The 18,680-nt window shown below is 36.9% G+C and overlaps 2 protein-coding genes and 1 long non-coding RNA gene across 6 annotated transcripts in view; 1 reads left to right on the top strand and 2 right to left on the bottom strand.

The window, feature by feature from the left end:
- LOC127360629 (uncharacterized) overlaps nt 1–18,680 on the top strand; it is a 38,232-nt gene that overhangs the window by 462 nt on the left and 19,090 nt on the right. The window contains exons 2-6 of the mRNA XM_051395086.1: nt 283–292; nt 422–434; nt 1,239–1,280; nt 1,625–1,654; nt 1,800–2,141. Coding sequence (XP_051251046.1) covers nt 283–292; nt 422–434; nt 1,239–1,280; nt 1,625–1,654; nt 1,800–2,141 — 437 coding nt within the window. The remainder of the gene's footprint in view (nt 1–282; nt 293–421; nt 435–1,238; nt 1,281–1,624; nt 1,655–1,799; nt 2,142–18,680) is intronic.
- Nucleotides 5,733–18,680, bottom strand: part of LOC127360620 (myelin-oligodendrocyte glycoprotein) — a 96,479-nt gene continuing 83,531 nt past the window's right edge. For 3 of the 4 annotated variants that reach the window (XR_007883845.1, XR_007883852.1, XR_007883851.1), the window contains exon 10: nt 5,733–7,293. Coding sequence is in view for 1 of the 4 variants with exons in the window: in XM_051395061.1 (XP_051251021.1) it covers nt 7,794–7,939 (146 nt within the window). In the remaining 3 variants the exon portion in view is untranslated. The other variant, XM_051395061.1, reaches the window with a different exon arrangement.
- LOC127360628 (uncharacterized) lies at nt 9,660–12,171 on the bottom strand. Its single transcript, XR_007883854.1, has 3 exons — nt 12,034–12,171; nt 11,694–11,729; nt 9,660–9,782 (listed from the first exon to the last, which is right to left on the bottom strand). It is a non-coding gene; the product is annotated as an uncharacterized LOC127360628 (long non-coding RNA).

The raw sequence follows: 18,680 nt of genomic DNA, 5'->3' as shown, positions 1-18,680 counted from the left end.
GTTGTGTTTTTACTTTAGGATAATGATTCATTAGTTATTCTGCAGATTGTTGCCGGGTTAAAGTTCTCTTGGCGCAGGAAGGCCCATCAAGGCCTCATCCACCGTAAAGTGGATGGTGGATGACAGTGTTTGTTTTTAATATTTAAAGATGTCAGATTAAAACCTCATGTGTAACTCTTTTGTATAAGATTACAACCTGACTGTGACCACTGATACACATACTGATTAAAATGAGTCATGCTGTGGTTTATTTTTCCTCTGATGTCTGTTTGTGGCCTTCAGGTACACGCCTGTTCACCTTTAAGTGAAAAACAACGCTGTCATTGTTCCACTTTGGTTCTTTAAAAAAAGGTTTAATGTTCCACATCATTGACCCTTTATCTCCTCAATCTGGTCTCTCTCTTTGTTTTAGAGAGCGTAGCCTGACTCTAAAGGTACGATGTGGTTCAACCTGCTGATCCAAACTATTTCTGGAATAATCGATGGAATAAACTCACTTTACACGCTTTATAATAAAGCTCCAAATCATACAGGCCACTTAAATGATAATTAACTAATGCATGACTCATGGTTTAATACTTGAATGTAATGCAGGATCCATCCTGTTCCTCCCTGTTAACAAATGATCGATTTAATTAGTTCATACTTAATCATCAATAAAGGAATGTTAATTCAGTTATACCTTAATTAATACGCCACCAAATTAGCTGGAATTAAGTTACATCATTTATTTTGTATTTATCCATTAATGCCGTCACCACCCACTGTTTCTTATATTTTATTGCTTTCAGTAATAAACATACCATAACATTTTATTTAACCTTTTCTTTTCTTTTCCTTTTCTTACTAAGCACAATGCCAGCATCTAACCATCAAAGTAAGGAAGCGCAGTGCATTTACCAAAGAGAGGATAATTACGAGTTTATCATCATTACCAGACGATTACCATGACATCGTTTGCTTGTAATTATGAGAAAAGGTTTTATATTAATTAAGGCTAAGGTATAAGTAGTGTTAAACTGAAGTTCTGGAATTAATTCATCAATATGAGAGAGGTTGTGATATTTCCTCTTTGGTAAATGCTCTACGCTTCCATAAATAAACCAATGATACCAGCTGCTTCAGATTGGCCTGTTTAGTCCTGACAGTGTGTAGTACAGCTTTAGGGTTGCCAGGTCGGCTCAGGTATCCACCATATCATATCTCTTATTTTTATTTATCTTGTATTTCTTCCACAGACACAGAGCCAAAGCCAAAGGCAGAGGCAAGAATTGGTCGTGGTAAGTAAAACTGAAGTGCTGTCTTTACGGTAATTTATTACGTACATGCAGATATCTCTCCTGTGTCCTTTGCTCTTCATTCCACAATGTGTTGTTTGTTACTAACACATCAACCTTATCAAGCCCGGTTGCTCTTGAGTTGAGACTCAAGACAGGTGGTAGCGCTGTCTGATGACGTTTCACTCGTATCTAGGCAACACAGCATCATTAAATTCCATCATTTCAACTCTTACACACTCTTCATTCGCCTAAAAGATGAGCTGTTGCCAAGCAGTCCCCGTTTTAATGTGTTTCATAAACAGTCTGACAGTCTGATGAGATCGGCTCTGTTTTTTTGTCCACAGACACAGAGACAAAGCACCAGCAGGATCGTGGTAAGTTAAATAAAAGTGCTGTTACTCTATCCTGTTATATTCTGTACCTGCAGATATCACTCTGTTGAATCTGGAGGGTGTCAGGTGTTAAAGATCATCAGGTATCCACCATATCTCACTTATTTTATTTTATGTCTTGTTACAGAAAGGGACCTGTTGACGTGCCAGCCGAGCCCAGTTGTAGCAGCAGTGGGAGAGGACGTCACTTTGGACTGCCACTTGAAGCTTCGACGCAATGTGACGCACAAAACAGTTGAATGGACATTCAACGAGTCCGAGCTCGTCCTTGTTTACAGGAGTCGGGGGTTTTCTGCTAACCAGGCAGAGCGATTCAAAGGCAGAGCATCTCTGGACAGCAGTGGGAAGCTGTCGGAAGGGAAACTTCCAGTGAAGATCTCTTCAGTGGGTAAAACTGACGCTGGGACGTACAGCTGCTCTGTTGGAACTGGAAGAGAACGAATCTCCTGCAGTACTGAACTCATCGTTGGTAAGCAGTACAGTGTAACTCCTGCTTTCATTGCTTGGTATGCTTGTTTGGGTATTTGAATATGTCTGCATACTGGGGTCCTTAAACAGTGCTGGAACTGCACAAAGTGGGAATTAGTGGAAAGCTGAGATGCATACATCATGCCACCCCAGTCTAAAGCTCTGCCAGTAAGTTATTGTCCAATTACAGAGTAATTTACAAAGTGCTGAAACAAGGAACACGAGAGACATGAATCCAGTTAAATCAGATAAAACAGAATGATTAAACTTAAATGAAACTTTACTGTAATCATTTAGTGTAATATAGTTAAAGCCCAGCTCAGGGTGAACACGAAGGAGGAAAAGCTTGGGTTGTATCAGATAAAACTATTAAAACCATTTACTGTAATATACTCAAAGAGATTCAATAATCATATCTTTTGATTTAAAGTCAGTTTAATTAATTACAGCACATATAAACCTTTGTCCTTGTGATCAGACAGAAAAATAAACATCAGTCTCTGAACATTAATAAATGTCCCCATGAGTTTGCTTAAAACACACTTTGAATTAGAATTATATATATGCTTATATATCATATATCTATATATTTGGGACATTCTGTGTTTTCCACTGCTGTGCCTGTAAGTACAGCCTCATAGAGCCTTTAGCTGAGCTTTATTTTTTACATCAAAACACCCAAACTCATTCCTCCTGAACCACAAAATGATACAATAGAGGCTTGTAGTGACATTCTTCATAAGACAGGCAGCTGTCTGATGACATTTCTCTTGTATCTAGCCAACACAGCATCATTAAATTCCATCATTTCAACTCTTACACACTCTTCATTCGACTAAAAGATGAGCTGTTGCCAAGCAGTTGCAAGTGTTTCATAATGCTGCAACAATAAGTCACAATGCATTGTTTGTTTCCCAGGACAGTCTGATGAGATTGGCTCTGTTTTTTTGTCCACAGACACAGAGACAAAGCACCAGCAGGATCGTGGTAAGTTAAATAAAAGTGCTGTTACTCTATCCTGTTATATTCTGTACCTGCAGATAACACTCTGTTGAATCTGGAGGGTGTCAGGTGTTAAAGATCATCAGGTATCCACCATATCTCACTCCGTCACTCTTCTCTTCGTTAAACCAACCCACTTTTTTTTAAACAGGAGAAACACGTGCCTGCTTAGATCATACTGCTAACACTGTGATGAGTTAAAAAAAAAAAATATATATATATATACGCAAAATGATACAATAAAAGCTTGTAGTGACATTCTTCATAATTTGTCTCATCTTCATCACTTTGGTCTTTTCTCAGCAGTTGGTACAGACAACCAGATCAAGAACAAAGCGAACCCAAGTGTAAGTAAAGTATAGAAATGTCAGAAAAATGCCAGAAAATATATATATTAAAGTATTAATTTGTATATTAAAGTGTCTGAGTTGTTTTATACTGTAACATATATATTAAAGTATTAATACATATTGCATATTATGTTTGAAAATGAAAAACGCATTTTACATTTCATTTTTAACCACTTAACTTAAATAAACTTAAAAAAATATTTTCATGCAATAATTGAAACAGCGCCTGCCTGTCTACGGCATTTACAACCACAGGTCACCTCGCTGTTTGAGTGTCAAAATGAAAAGAATATGTCAGTCCTCTCGTCAAGGCAGGATTTCAGTGAGGGAGTCACTCTGGAGGCCCCCAGAAAGTACGCTGGGCGCCGATTTCACGCCTGACGGACAGATGGCACTTTTACTCTCAGAGAATATTTTAAACACTAATACCAGTGTGCAAAGTAACAAACAGCCTCTCCGAGTGCACACTGTGACCCTCAGACAGAGAAGGGGGAGTGGAGAATGGATGGATGTTATCTTAGAAGCCAAGAACAAATCTTAACATCTTTCCTCTGTCCTTTCAGGGACCTACATTTGCACTTATGCTGGTTACGTTTACATTCCTGTTCTACTGAAGAACAGTAAGTCACACATTTCCTCTTTCTTAATTTTTTCTCATATTTGGTTCACAGTTTTGAAATCTGTCTTAAAGCATTAGTAAAGTCCCCACATGTAGAGTGCAACAGTTTCCATTTGCTGTAATCATTCCTCCTGTTTAAACACTAGAAGGCTGTTCTCACATGAACCTGCTGAAGAGGAATGTTTCTCTGAGTTCACCTTCAATCTCAGTTTAACCTCTCTATGTACCAACTGATTTGTGACTTTTCTGTGCAGTTTTTTCACCAAAGTTTTCCCCTTAAATGGGTTTTGAGGACAGATTGTATTGAATTAAGAGGCTGACATCCTGGTGCATTCATGGTGCAATAGCTTAGAGTTAGGATTAGCATCTGAGAGGGCACCAGGGTTTTCTTTGCTGCCTCAGATTTCAAACTTTTAAACATCCGCTGCAGGAGATTGTGTTGAATGCTGCTGTAGTTGTACCTGATTAAACGTAACCCTGTGTGGACCGGAGAGGTCAAAGAACAGAAAAAAGCTCATGAGCCATTTTGGAAAGCGCTGACTAATGATCTGTTTTGTGTCGTACAGATACGTGTGCAAGGCAAAACTGGAGAGGACACAACAGGAAAAACATGGATGGACTGTTACTCTGATGCTGACAACAGTCCTGAGTCTGAACACCATGAGAAACACACCAGTGACACAAATACTTGAGCTTAACTCTTGGTTCTTTGACCCAGCTGCCAAACGTTTATTGCACTCAAACATTTTTTATCAGGTACTTCCAGTAAAACCTCCTGGTTGATGGATCGTTTTATATCATGTCTAAATCATCAGTGTTTGTTCAATTAAGCTCTCAACTCTCTGCTGTTCCTCAAACTGTCTTTAACAATCTCCTAGAGTCAAAATGTCCAAATGTTAACTGTAGCTCGGGCCTAAGACCTCCTGGTGGCGCTGTTTGTCATTGACACTAGGAAGAAATATGCACATAATGACGACAAACCTCGTCCTACAGAAATTCCAACAATGAGGGGCCAAGTATTCTGTCGAATCTTTTATACGTGAATGTTGATTTTGTACGGATTAAAATGCAGCTGCACTGTTCAGAGGTTCTTCTTGATATGAACTCTGACTGAACCAGGATTTTTTAAACAACTGTAGGGACGGAGCTGGTATTTTATTGTTGTATTTGTGCTCGTTTTTGCCACCTTGTGAAGCGCTGTACAACCTCATTTTTAAAAAGCACTTTAAAGAATTTGTTATATTTTTACAAACATAATCAGTTTTTTAAGCTGTGAAACATCTGGACATTGTTAAAGACACATATCCCAAAACACTTCTATCTTTGATCAGAAAGCAAATACTGCACAAATTCTGCCCTGTTGTAGTAACACTACTATAGAACAATTACTATTTTTCTATGTATTTTATAATAATATTTTTTCATGGATGATTTGTGATTAATTAAATCCATTTGACTCAATCTCTGATGTGTGGAGTTTAATATGTATGTATGTAATATGGATCTTGATGTTTAGTTGATGTTGCCCTCTTTAGAGAGGCATGCTTTGTCCCAGGTGTGCTCTGATTGGTCCAGCTTGTGAGTGACTCTCAATCATGCAGAACACAAACAAAGTAAAAGGTGAATTGAACACAATCAAACAGCACTTTTATTTTACAATGAGAATTTCTATCCCACAAATAGTCAAAATAATATGCAAATGTGGCTGCTTATACATAAACAACTTTGAAGCTCATTGTTTTTGAACTCAGAGTTTTTACCGACATCATCTGCTCCAAATTCAGTAAACAAAGACATTCAAATATTAATGAAAACACAAAAGCAGCAAAATTAGACAATTTGTGCTTGAGACATATCATGAGAAGAAGTTTGACTTCAATGCCCATCCCATGTTCATCATCATCATCATCATCATCAGTGTGATTTCTGTTCAGGTCAAATGATCAATCAGTAATTCACTCACATACATTACAGTAGAAAGCAGAGGCCAAGAAAGATGAAGATGAAAAACTCCACAACATGAATGGAAAATAAAACCTCTCACAAGAGCAAAAATAACTGGTTGCACATGCAGTTGGTGACAGTTCCACGCTACAGATTGTACAAAGGCAAAGTGAAATATCTGAAATGTTCATTCGACAACTAAATACAAGCCAGCAGAGAGAGAGAGAGAGAGAGAGAGAGAGAGAGAGAGAGAGAGAGAGAGAGAGAGAGAGAGAGGCTTTGAAACAGCCAAAGCTCTTCTACAAGAGAAACAAAGATCACAGCAGCTTATCTGGAAAATGTTCTCACCTAGCCTGCTATTAAAGCTGATCACAGGGGAAAGAGCTTTAGGGCTCCAAAAGCATGTGGAGAGAGACACCTTCATCTTCCACATGGACAGCAAAGACCGGAAGCAAACTCATTGAAAGAACTGTGGCTGGGATCAAGACATTCAGTCTTATGGCAGCAGTGGATCAACTGGTTGACTGCAGCTGCTTGAAACCACAGGACTTTGGACCACCTGTCCGCACTCCTTTACTGATGGCAGTGAAGGAGGATATGGCGCCACCATCACAAGTATACGCCCAATAAAAATGTGCACACAGAATAAATAAAGATAAATCCAATGTATTGGTGTTTTGGTTTAAAGTAAGAGACAGTATAAGTAAAGGTTGGAGCTACAGTGGTACACTCTCACATACAGTAATACATTTAACTATTGCAGCTTCATGTTGTTCAGGTAGCATCATTCTGTTTGTGCATTGAGAAATGAACATTAATATCCTTTAAATATTCTACTATTAATTACTGAGAGTTATACACAATGAAGTTCTAACAAACTCAGACTGACTTTGATTTACTTCTTTCAGTTCAGTGTCGTAGAACATTAATTGGTTAGTTGAAATAAACTTAAAGATTCTGCACTTCCCCAAAATATCAGACCAAATAAGAACAAAATTACAAGTTAAAAACCTTTTATATCAAATGAGGTCTAGTAGTACAATGTGTTTTAAAACAGATTCATCACAAGGCAGCAACACAAGATAAAATGAGGCAAAACACACAAAAAAGCAGAACAGTCATAAAAATATATATATATAAACATATAAATATGTATATAAAACTCAAATATAAAAAAATATATAAACATATAAATATGTATATAAAACCCAAATATAAAAAAATATATGTGTAGTCACCTTAAAATAATAAGTCTTTTAGAGCTTATTATTGTCGCCTCTGGTCAAATTTAATCAACACATCAGGAAGAACTTCTGAACAATTCCCTGCAGCTGCATTTTAATCAAGAATCAACATTCTGGATGAAATGGTTGAACTTGTCTGTATTTGCTTCTTCAAACATTGCTAACTGCACACAAAAAACACACACAATTACTTAATACTAATTCAATCAAATTGTAATGTTGGTTGTGAATATTGGACCAAATGACAAGGTTCTATAATAAACACATTTTATATACAGTAAACGGATTCTAGAGTCCTTCAAGGGCAGTAAAACAAGATAACGTGACGCAAAAACACCAAAACAAAACTGCACAAAACAATAACAACAATAACAAAAATACTAGTATTACTATTATTATCATTATCATTATTGATAATAATAATATTATTAGTATTATTATTACAGCTCATAAAACACCTGATGAAATGTGGATGGAACAAAAGCTTTTCTTTCTTACGAGCTGACATTTCTTAAGTTGAGCATACCTATATTCTCGCCATTACCCCCATCACTGTCCTCTGCATTGTCCTCTGCATTGTCTTCAGCATTGTACTCTACATTGTCCTCTGCATTGTCTTCTGCATTGTCCTCCTGACTACCTTCCCTGTTCTGCCCGTTGTGTCCTGTCGTGTTTGGTCTTGCACAGTCCGTCGCTGTTAGACACAAAACCAGTTATTAGTCAGTGCCTTCCAAAATGTCCCATGAACATTTTCTGTTCTTTGATCGCTCTGATCAACACATGTTTAAGTTTAGACATTAAAACCACTTGGTTAAAGCTCTGTGGAAAATATGATTAAATGGCAGCATTCAACACAGTCTCCTGCAGCAGAGTAGCATCATCAGCAAAGAATAAAGCAGGAAAAGTGAGAATAGGATGTGAAAAGGGCGATTATTTTATCAGCCCAAGCAGAGTCAGTCAGCAGTGGAGTGATGACACTTGTTGTTATTGACAGTGAGGAACTACAAGTAAAGGAGCTTGTCCCAGATCAACCATCATAATCAGACAGCAGGATAGTGAGAAAGCTCAGACACACTGTACATGAGAGGCAGGGTGCAGACCCCCCAATAAATGATTTCTAAATAAATGATGGAGTTATAAACACATATTAGCTGATATTAGCTTTAGATACACTTCTGAAAACATGTTTCCATGTAAGGAGGACTGTAGATTGTTCCCCTCATCACTTCCATTGAAAGTACTTTAGGAAGAGATCTTTAATGTCCAGTATAACAGGAGGAACCATTACAGCAAGAACAACCTGTTTCACTGTTCACTGTTGTTTGAAGACTGACTGAAAAACTGTAAACTGTCTTTTTAAATGGAGAAAATGGAGAGAGAGAAGATAATTGACTTACTGATCTTTCTACGATTCATCCACAATGCAGCAACTGCAACAATGACAGCAATGACACCAACAACAATGCCAATTATAGCACCAGTGTCACCACCTGAAAGAACAGAGGAAAGATGTTGAGATTTGTTCTTCACTGTTCCAAGATAACATCCATCAACAATATTTCCACAGCCACTTCTCCTGTTCATGGTCTCAATGTGTACTTGGAGTCCATCCCACCAAAACTGTCTGTTGGTTAAAATCTCTTTCATTGCACAACAGTAAACAAACAGTATTATCAGTGAGAATATTCTCCAGAAATACGAGGATCCAGGGTTATTTAAAGGACTGCTGTGGAGGATTCAGTGCCATCTAGTGGTGAAGTTACAGATTGCAAACAAGTGAATAAAACTTCCAAATGTGTTCTGGACTACTGTAGAAACATGGTGGTGACAATAGATCCTCCTGAATGTTACACACTGGACCTTTCAGTAGTCCTCTATCAGTGTGCTCTGAGATGATGAATGAGTTCATTATTTGTTATCAAATCAAATCAAATGTGCAAAAAAAAAAATATATGTGATAACATTCAGACCAACAGGAGATGACAGCTGATGGAGATACAAATAAGATATTTACTTACTGATATCACCAGTCTGACCTCCCACTGGCTCTGTAGGACAATCAATACAAAACTTTTAAGACGTGACAAATAGAACATTTCCTCTTATTTCCTTTGAATGTGTAATATGTTAGCTGTACTCACCAACAGTGAGGTTAATGAAGCCTCTCCTGACCTGACTTTGCAGTCCGGGAACAAAGCAGGTGTAATTTCCAGCATCCAGTTCAGTTACGTTGGTCAGTTTTAGTGAAATGTTTCCTCTGATCCTTTCTTCATGGAAGAGAGATGTTCTACCTCTGAAGTTCTCATCTTGAAGATCTAAATAGTCCTCCCCATGTCCACTGATGTGCACAAATCTTCCATCACGTTTCCACTCCACTGTTAGAGTCCTCACATCAAATGGCGGCTCCAGGTGACATGGCAGGATGGTGTTATCACCGACTGTTACTGTAACTGGTTTGTCTGAGCCAATCACATCAGACTCTCCTGTAGAGACAAACATCATATTTACACTTCCTGATACAGAATCACTGAACACTGAACCTAATTGAGGATCTTTACATTACAGTATTAGAGTTCGACTGATAAGGGTTTTTTATTGGTCAATGTAGATATTTAGAGAGCAGGGAGACTGATGCTAGATATTTAATGTAAGTAAAATTCCATTATTCCATGCACATTACAATCTAATATACATGCTTATCTGAGCCAGTAAAATGTTGTTTTAGATGTTATTATTATTAATTAGTCAAACAGAAAAATACATTGGGTTATACTGTAGGTTTTACAATGTGTCTGTTATTTCAGAGAGGGTACAGTCGTTTAACTGCATTGTTCTATACATTATAACATAATGTATAGAACAATGACGTGTATATGTATGTGTGTGTATAATGTATATAACACTGGCCAGTAAAGGTTTTAGGAGAAACACATTAACTTTTATAAAAGATAATGATGATTTATACAAACATTTACATTAGTATCTGCTGATCCTCAGTTTCATTAAATTAATATCATAGTCCTAACTCAATACTTGTATTTGCTTTATAATACAGGTGAATGTCGCTGAATTGCATTAAGAATGTTTTATATGTAAAATTAATGTTTTCTTATACTATACTAATTATCAAAACTATAAAACAGCCTGACGGACTCTCCTGTAATCTCTTGTCGCTATCTGGAGGAAGTTTCTTTCTCTCTTTGAAAGTGTGTGCAGTGTTTGTTGCTTCAGTGAAGCCTTTTAGTTACCTGAATGAACTGTATTTTACTGGATGTTTATTTTCCTCTTCTGTACATTCATAAATAACTCTAACTTGCTTTTTGTTTGCAGGGCTTTTGTAGCACTTGTACTCGCAGGCTGAATATGCAGCTCTCCACCACTCTCTGCCTCGCCTCTGACCAGGAGCTCAGTCCAGTGGTTCACTGTGGACAGAGCTGAGCTCCTGCACACACGCACAGAGCAGATATAGTTAATAACAGCTGCACTGCGCGCAGAGGTTAAAATTCAGTATTGTGGTAGTCTGGCCTTGCTGCTGATTGGTAAACCAGGAATGAAGCTGGTCAATCCTCAAGCAAGACCTCAGTATAAGAATCCTTCCTGAGAGTTGGTTGGTGCCACCATTGTATGTTTTGGAGTTGTTTTGTAGTAAAGTTTTTCTTTGTGTTTTGTTTAGTGGCAGTAGTTGGATTCAGATTTTTTTCTACTTTATAAGGGGATGTAACTTTTCTGTCTGTTCTCCCCCAAATAGTGAGAAGACCAGCAAATGCCATTGTTGATGTCTCTCTGTGTATGTTAAAGATGGTAACTGTCAAGTCTGTAAACAAGATAGTTCATGTGACAATTAACAGATTAATGGGAAAAACTTCTGTCACACAGTTCTATTTATGTATTCATTTATGTCTCCACAGTAATTTCCTTTCTTGTGTTGGGACAGCTGCTGTTTGAAGCCCTGACACATTTTCCAGCATGCAGAAATTCAGCAGAAAATTACGGTTGAGCTGTGGATCATGGAGCAGATTAATAAAAGGGAATAAAAGGATTTGCATGCAGGTATATGTAAATCTCATAGCCTGAGATATGTTGCTACAGAGCCATGTCTTTGAATGTGTGTTTTTAACACAATACATGGTTTGAATTTGTTGAATATGCATAGGATCTGGTTTGGTAATGTGCTGAGTGAAGGCTTTGCACAGCAGGAGTGTCTGCAGTCTTTTAAAGATTAGACATGTTGCTCACACAAGTACAGCAAAAAGTACCCCTAAGTGTACACAACAAACAGTGAACATATTCAAAAAACATGGAGCACCTCTCAATTGTCAATTAGGATTATTATTTGGCTCCACTGGTGATTCACAATCCAATTTACAGTTTATAAATTATCATTTATAAATTACCCCAATGTCTGGCCACCCCAGTTCACACATCAGATCCTGCAGGGAAGCAAACATAGTTTTTAGACTTCCTGTTGCATCATTGGACATTTTGTTTCTCAATTATAATTCAAACTGTTTGGTTTCCATTCAAATGTATAGCAAAGTTTAACCGAATTTCCAGAAAATGTGGAAAAGGACGTGCAAAATCATGTCTTTCCATCCATTATTGTTGGAGTTGGACGCATTGAGATCTAAGGGGGCACCCATTAACAGGTGCACTGTTAATGCCCCCACTGGTTCCTTTAATTAAAATACTGAGCTCAGTCAATGTTCTGCCTTTATAAAACCCAGTCTGACTTACCAACAATGAGCTGGATGGAAGCTTCCTTCTGTAATGAGGGAAGGACACATTGGTATCTTCCTGTATCAGAAACTTTCACTTTGAAGATTTTCATGGAGACGTTTCCTGTCATCAGTTCATCCACAAACACTCTTGTCCGGAAATTATAAGATGGATTTTGATTTTCAAACATAAATCTTCCATCCTGGTGAACATGGATGTACTTTGGGTCTAAACCAGGTCTGGTCCACTCCACTGTCTCATCATAAACACTGATGGGAGGTTCAAGGTGACATGGTAGAATGACATCATCACCAGCCAGGGCTGTGATTGGTTGATGTGAACAAATCAACTGTGAGTTTGCTGTGAGGAAAACAAAAGAACAAACAGGAAACAGCAGTTAGGTTAAAATACATATCATCAAAACTGAAGGGAGTCAGGTAAAGCTTTCATAATTTAACAATATTAACATTAACGTTGTAGATTTAATACAAACTATAAACTGTCTCTGCTGCCTGGTGATTAGTCCAGTCCTCACAGTATAATAACATTAGCTTTGTCTATACAGTGTAAACATCAGTCTACAGACTGACTGCAGCTTTAAGTCTCACAATATCTGCATCAGCTCCTTTAAACCGGATCCCCCCACATTTCCTTTCACACACTTAAATATCAAATACTATTTATACTACGGCTTAACTGAATACTAATTATTATTTACTGAGAGATCACAGAGCTGCAGCTGAACCGACTGAGAGAGCAGATCATTATAATCTTGTTTTAAATGATGTGTGTCTGTGAGGAGAGTCAGTACACCCATATATGATCTGGACTGTTGCACAGAGATGTTGCTGCTGTTGCAATACAGGTTTGTGTACGTTGATGTGAACTTCTGCTTTGTCCCAGTACTGGTTCCTCTCATTATTATTATTAGATTTAAGAAGTTCAGATTAGGTCTTAGGTCCGTGTATGTTTTGGTCATTGGATTTTCCTTTCAGAAACGGGTATTAAAAAACAGAAAACGAGTGGTTATTTGATTTTCGTTTTAAAATACAAAAATTAAAATTGAAATACAAGGCGTTTTTCTTTTTCATGGTCAAAAAGGGATGAGTGAAATTAAAAAAATTATTCGATTTTCATTTTCTATTTCATATAACAAAAAATAAAATCACTAGAAAACAGAAACAGAAAAAAGGCCTGTTTTTTCATATTCTGAGACCGGATGTTGTCATTTACAGGACGGTGCTGTGTAGAAGAAACAGTAGGTTAGTAGACTGCGGTCAATCCAGCCGTGAGTCCGATCTCCGTGGTCAAATCAGCCGCACCTAAATGTCCAGTGTACAAGTATTCTCAGCATTATGGTAAATGCGGAGAAACAGCGTATTTACTTCTGGTGTTCAAAATAAAGGTATTTAGAACAGTAAGCTATAATTAATGTACATTTAATATGTTACATTAAAGTGTTTCATGCGCCCCTGATGAATAAAAAAACACTTTATATCAAGTATACTGCACCAGTGTGGAGAAATGCCAAAATAAAAGCCTCATATTTATGCCTCCAGAGATTGCATATTTGACAATATTTGAGGTACTGTAAAAACATATTGCTCAGTGTTTCCTGGCTACTGATGGTATATTTGACTTTTACACATATGAGACTACAACCATACTTAATATCAAGCATTTTTACTGTACCAATTTGGAGAAATTCAACAATAAAAGTCCATATTTGTACCTCCAAGTGGCATATTTTCATATATTTGAACTACTGTAAAAACACGTTGCTCAATAATACCTGGCTATGGGTGAAGCATTTTCATTATACTTCAATAATGATGCAGTAATCATGACAAAATTTCACACAAATGTTTAATAACATTTTATAAAAAATTATAATATAAAGATTAAACACTAAACACAAAATCCTACACAATTCTAATTTGTTTACTTTTCACACAAAATGCAATTCCAGTCCACATTCTTCTTATTTTGCAGCTCTGCTGTGTCCATTTGTAGGCACTGTATGTGGAAGCACCTGCAACAGCTGTCACACTGAATCTGTAAAAGGGAAAAATAATTAGTTTTAACTTCAAAACACCATTGTACCTACTGTCTCTTCCTCATATATTATTTTTCCCTTTTACAGACTCAGCGTGACAGCTGTTGCAGTTGGTTCCACATACAGGGGAACCACCTTTTATTCCTAAATTTCTCCACATTGGTGCAGTAGAAATGCTTGATATTAAGTATACTTGTAGTCTTAGATGTGTAGAAGTAAGATATACCATCCATAGCCAGGAATTATTGAGCAAAGTGTTTTTACAGTAGCTCAAATATATGAAAATATGCCACTTGGAGGTACAAATATGGACTTTTATTGTTGAATTTCTCCAAATTGGTACAATAAAAATGCTTGATATTAAGTCTGCTTGTAGTCTCATATGTGTAAAAGTCAGTAGCCAGGAAACACTGAGCAATATGTTTTTACAGTACAAATTTTCACACAAATGTTTAATAACATATATATAATTATATATAATATAAACACTAAACACTAAACACAAAATCCTACACAATTCTAATTTGTTTACTTTTCACACAAAATCCAATGCCAGTCCACATTCTTCTTATTTTGCAGCTCTGCTGTGTCCATTTGTAGGTAAAAGGGAAAAATAATTAGTTTTAACTTCAAAACACCATTGTACCTACTGTCTCTTCCTCACATATTATTTTTTATATTATTCAGTGTGACAGCTGTTGCAGGTGGTTCCACATACAGTTTACATTTTTACAGTAGCTCAAATATAAGAAAATATGGAATCTGGAAGTATAAATATGGGACTTTTATTCTTCAATTTCTCCACATTGGTACAGTAAAAATGCTTGATATTAAGTATACTTGTAGTCTTAGATGTGTAGAAGTCAAATATATCATCCATAGCCAGGAATTATTGAGCAAAGTGTTTTTACAGTAGCTCAAATATATGAAAACACCACTTGGAGGTACAAATATGGACTTTTATTGTTGAATTTCTCCAAATTGGTACAGTAAAAATGCTTGATATTAAGTATGGTTGTAGTCTCATATGTGTAAAAGTCAAATATACCATCAGTAGCCAGGAAACACTGAGCAATATGTTTTTACAGTACCTCTAATATTGTCAAATATGCAATCTCTGGAGTCATAAATATGAGGCTTTTATTTTGGCATTTCTCCACACTGGTGCAGTATACTTGATATAAAGTGTTTTTTATTCATCATGGGCACACAACACTTTAATGTAACATATTTTATTTTAAATGTAGGTTCGAATTATAGCTTACTGTTCTAAATACCTTTATTTTGAAAACCGGAAGTAAATACGCTGTTTCTCCGCATTTACCATAATGCTGAGAATACTTGTACACTCGAAATTTAAATGCGGCTGATTTGACCACGGAGATCGGACTCACGGCTGGATTGACCGCAGTCTACTAACCTACTGTTTCTTCTACACAGCACCGTCCTGTAAATGACAACATCCGGTCTCAGAATATGAAAAAACAGGCCTTTTTTCTGTTTCTGTTTTCTAGTGATTTTATTTTTTGTTATATGAAATAGAAAATGAAAATCGAATATTTTTTTTAATTTTGCTCATCCCTTTCTGACCATGAAAAAGAAAAACGCCTTGTATTTCAATTTTAATTTTTGTATTTTAAAACGAAAATCAAATAACCACTCGTTTTCTGTTTTTTAATACCCGTTTCTGAAAGGAAAATCCAATGACCAAAACATACACGGACCGTCTTAGGACTCACAGTCACACAGTTGCAATTGACTCATTCAGGCAGTCTCAATAAACATAAGCACCAACGCCTTTTTATTTGATTTTAGTTTTATACCATGGGACTTTATCGCGTTAATTACGATTAATTAATTACAGAAAAAACAACACGACAAAAAAAGTAACGCATTTAATCGCAATTTATTTTTGCACACACACACCAAGGTGCGCCCCCGGCCCCCTCCTCCCTCACCTGTAGTTCTACAGGCTTGAAAAATGGAGCGAGATCGACTGCCCAAGAGGAAAGGTGGAGCAGAGAGAGAGAGAGCCACAGATCAGCTCAGTGCTGTAAAATAACTGACCTGTTTGTCAGTAAGGGAGCAGGTCAGACATTAAACACTAGTGGAGACAACAGACACACAACCAGAGCCTATCCAGCACCACCAGCTTCATGAGGAGGTTAGTTTCACTTTGTGGAAGCTGATGGGGATAAAACTGACTTAATACAACAAATGATGTAAAAAAAAAAAAAAAAAAAGAGTAAAATATAAAAGTTTGTGCTTTGTGAACAATGCAATCATAATATTCTTTATTCAGATTGCACTTTATGTTAACACTCACTGATGAAAATAAACACACATTTGTTGTTTAATCTCATTTATGTGTCTATTCATTGATTCAGTCACCAACATCCATTTAAATGAAAAATTGTGCTTCTTGTATCAAATTTTGATATGCGACTAATTGAGATGAATTAATTACAAAGCCTCTAATTAATTAGATTATTTTTTTAATCGAGTCCCACCACTAGTTTATACCAAATGTTTCATCTAGTTTCTTCATCCTTCTGCCGTTCCTATATACATACAGTATATAATGAACATACTGAAGTGTTTACCGTCAGATTGCGCAGTGCAGTTTGTTGGTAAAGTATAAAAAGAAGAGTCAGTGTCTCTTTAACTGATAATGACTGTGATGATGAGAAATGACTGACTGTTGACCAGCGCCCTTCTTCAGTGTTTACGGTTTGTTTGTTTGCTGTTTACTGACTGTCACTGCAGCTCGTTAATAAACTAACGGATATAGTAAAGAATATAAAGAATATATTACTGTAGGTTTATATATAATACAGTTAGTAACAGTCTATAAGGCCTACCTGAGGCTGCGTCCGTTAGTAGAGAAAGAATGATCAGCATCGGTCCAGCGCTCCTCTTCATCACTGCATCGATGTGTCAGTGTGTCGTTAATCTTTTATAGAAGATTTATAAAAACTTTACTTTTCATAAAGTTTCATTGTGAGCGTCTGCAGTCACTAGTTTCCAATGAGGAGACATCATGCATGGCAGCGTCTGAACAAAGAGCTGATCCTGGAGCACATTCACAGCTCTGTGGGAGAGACCTGCCCACCCATTTCCCGAAAATACTCCGGATACAGAGGGGGCGTGGAAGAGAAGGTTCATTTCCTAGTTTTACAACATTGCCCCCTCTCCACCTGTCCTGGCCCCTACCGGAGATCGGCTGTCTCTGCGGCGGTCTCTCAGAGGAAGAGCGAGAGGTTGCGGGTTCGATCCCCGGCTCCGATCCCCGGCTCCTCCCGCTGCATGTCGAAGTGTCTTTGAGCAACATACTATTAGAAGCATAAATGAATGAATTGTTTCAAAGCCACAAACTATAAATAATAAAAAATAAAAAATATACACAGTAGACCGACATCTCAGCATTTCGTCTAATTCTGTGAAGAAAATTCAAAATACACACAGCAGCACAGAGGGATGTAGTCCACAGTGTACAAGTCCAATAAGATATCACACAATAGCAATATTACAAAATATAAAACTATAAATGAAACATATACTGCACTATATGCAATGTGCAACATATTTTAAGCAGCTTTGACTAAAAAACTAAAGAAACTAAGAATATAACTGTACATGTGCAACTTAAAGACAACAGTGTGTGAAAGTAAAATGAAATGAAATTCTTTGCTTAGATAGCATATGTGATTGTTGAAAACTAAAATAAACAAATAAACAATACAGAAAACTCTGATGTTCAGTTAATATCCATAAAATATGTTAGTCAGTGACATTAAAGGAAGACTACAGACAGCCAGCTCAGGTCATATATCAGGCTGAGCACAGAGGGGGGCTTTGGCTCTTACAGACCATTACAATATAAACCCACAACCTCCTTCCTTCACCCGGCAAACGGGCTCTTCACCGGAGCATCTATCTGTTTCCTGTTATCAGTGCACAAACTATCATGGTAAGAAAAGTCAAATAATTTTATCTGGTAATATTTAACAGCGGGAACGAATGAAGTAAGCACTGCAGTACAATACAAATAAAAGTACTGGGGAACAGGGTTAGTGAAAGAAAGTGAAAGTAAATGTGCTAAAAAATACATAAAAATATAAAATAAAAGCAAATGTCGTTGAGCCACATGTGACAGTTAAAACTGAGTGTGTCCAGTTCTGTTGGCACTTTGTGTTGAAAGAAATCAAATCCATAGTTTATCCAACTACATAAGATAAAGTTCTGACATCCTCACTGTAACATCTGTCTCGCTGAGCCCCAGACGTCCACTGATCAGAAGGTTGTTGGTTCGATCCCCGGCCACTGCCAGCCCTCAGGCTTGTGTACAGTTTGGATTGTGCTTGGGCCAGAGATACAGAAACAGATTTAATGTTTTAATTGAAGAGTTTTACACTGTAAAACAATGAAATGAGATATAAATACAGACAAACACTGCTATAAATAATCAGGCTTACATTTACAGCAGAGTGCTGTTATTATCTGATTTTTCTTATTTGAATCTGAATTATAAAAGTTATAGAACTGTCATAAAAGTCATTATTTGTTGTTTGTTGTTGTTGAAGTTCTAACAAACTCAGACTGACTTTGT

This window comes from Dicentrarchus labrax, unplaced genomic scaffold (genome assembly GCF_905237075.1).
Source record: "Dicentrarchus labrax unplaced genomic scaffold, dlabrax2021, whole genome shotgun sequence".
Lineage (NCBI taxonomy): Eukaryota > Metazoa > Chordata > Actinopteri > Moronidae > Dicentrarchus > Dicentrarchus labrax.
This window is presented reverse-complemented; position numbering and strand designations above follow the sequence as displayed.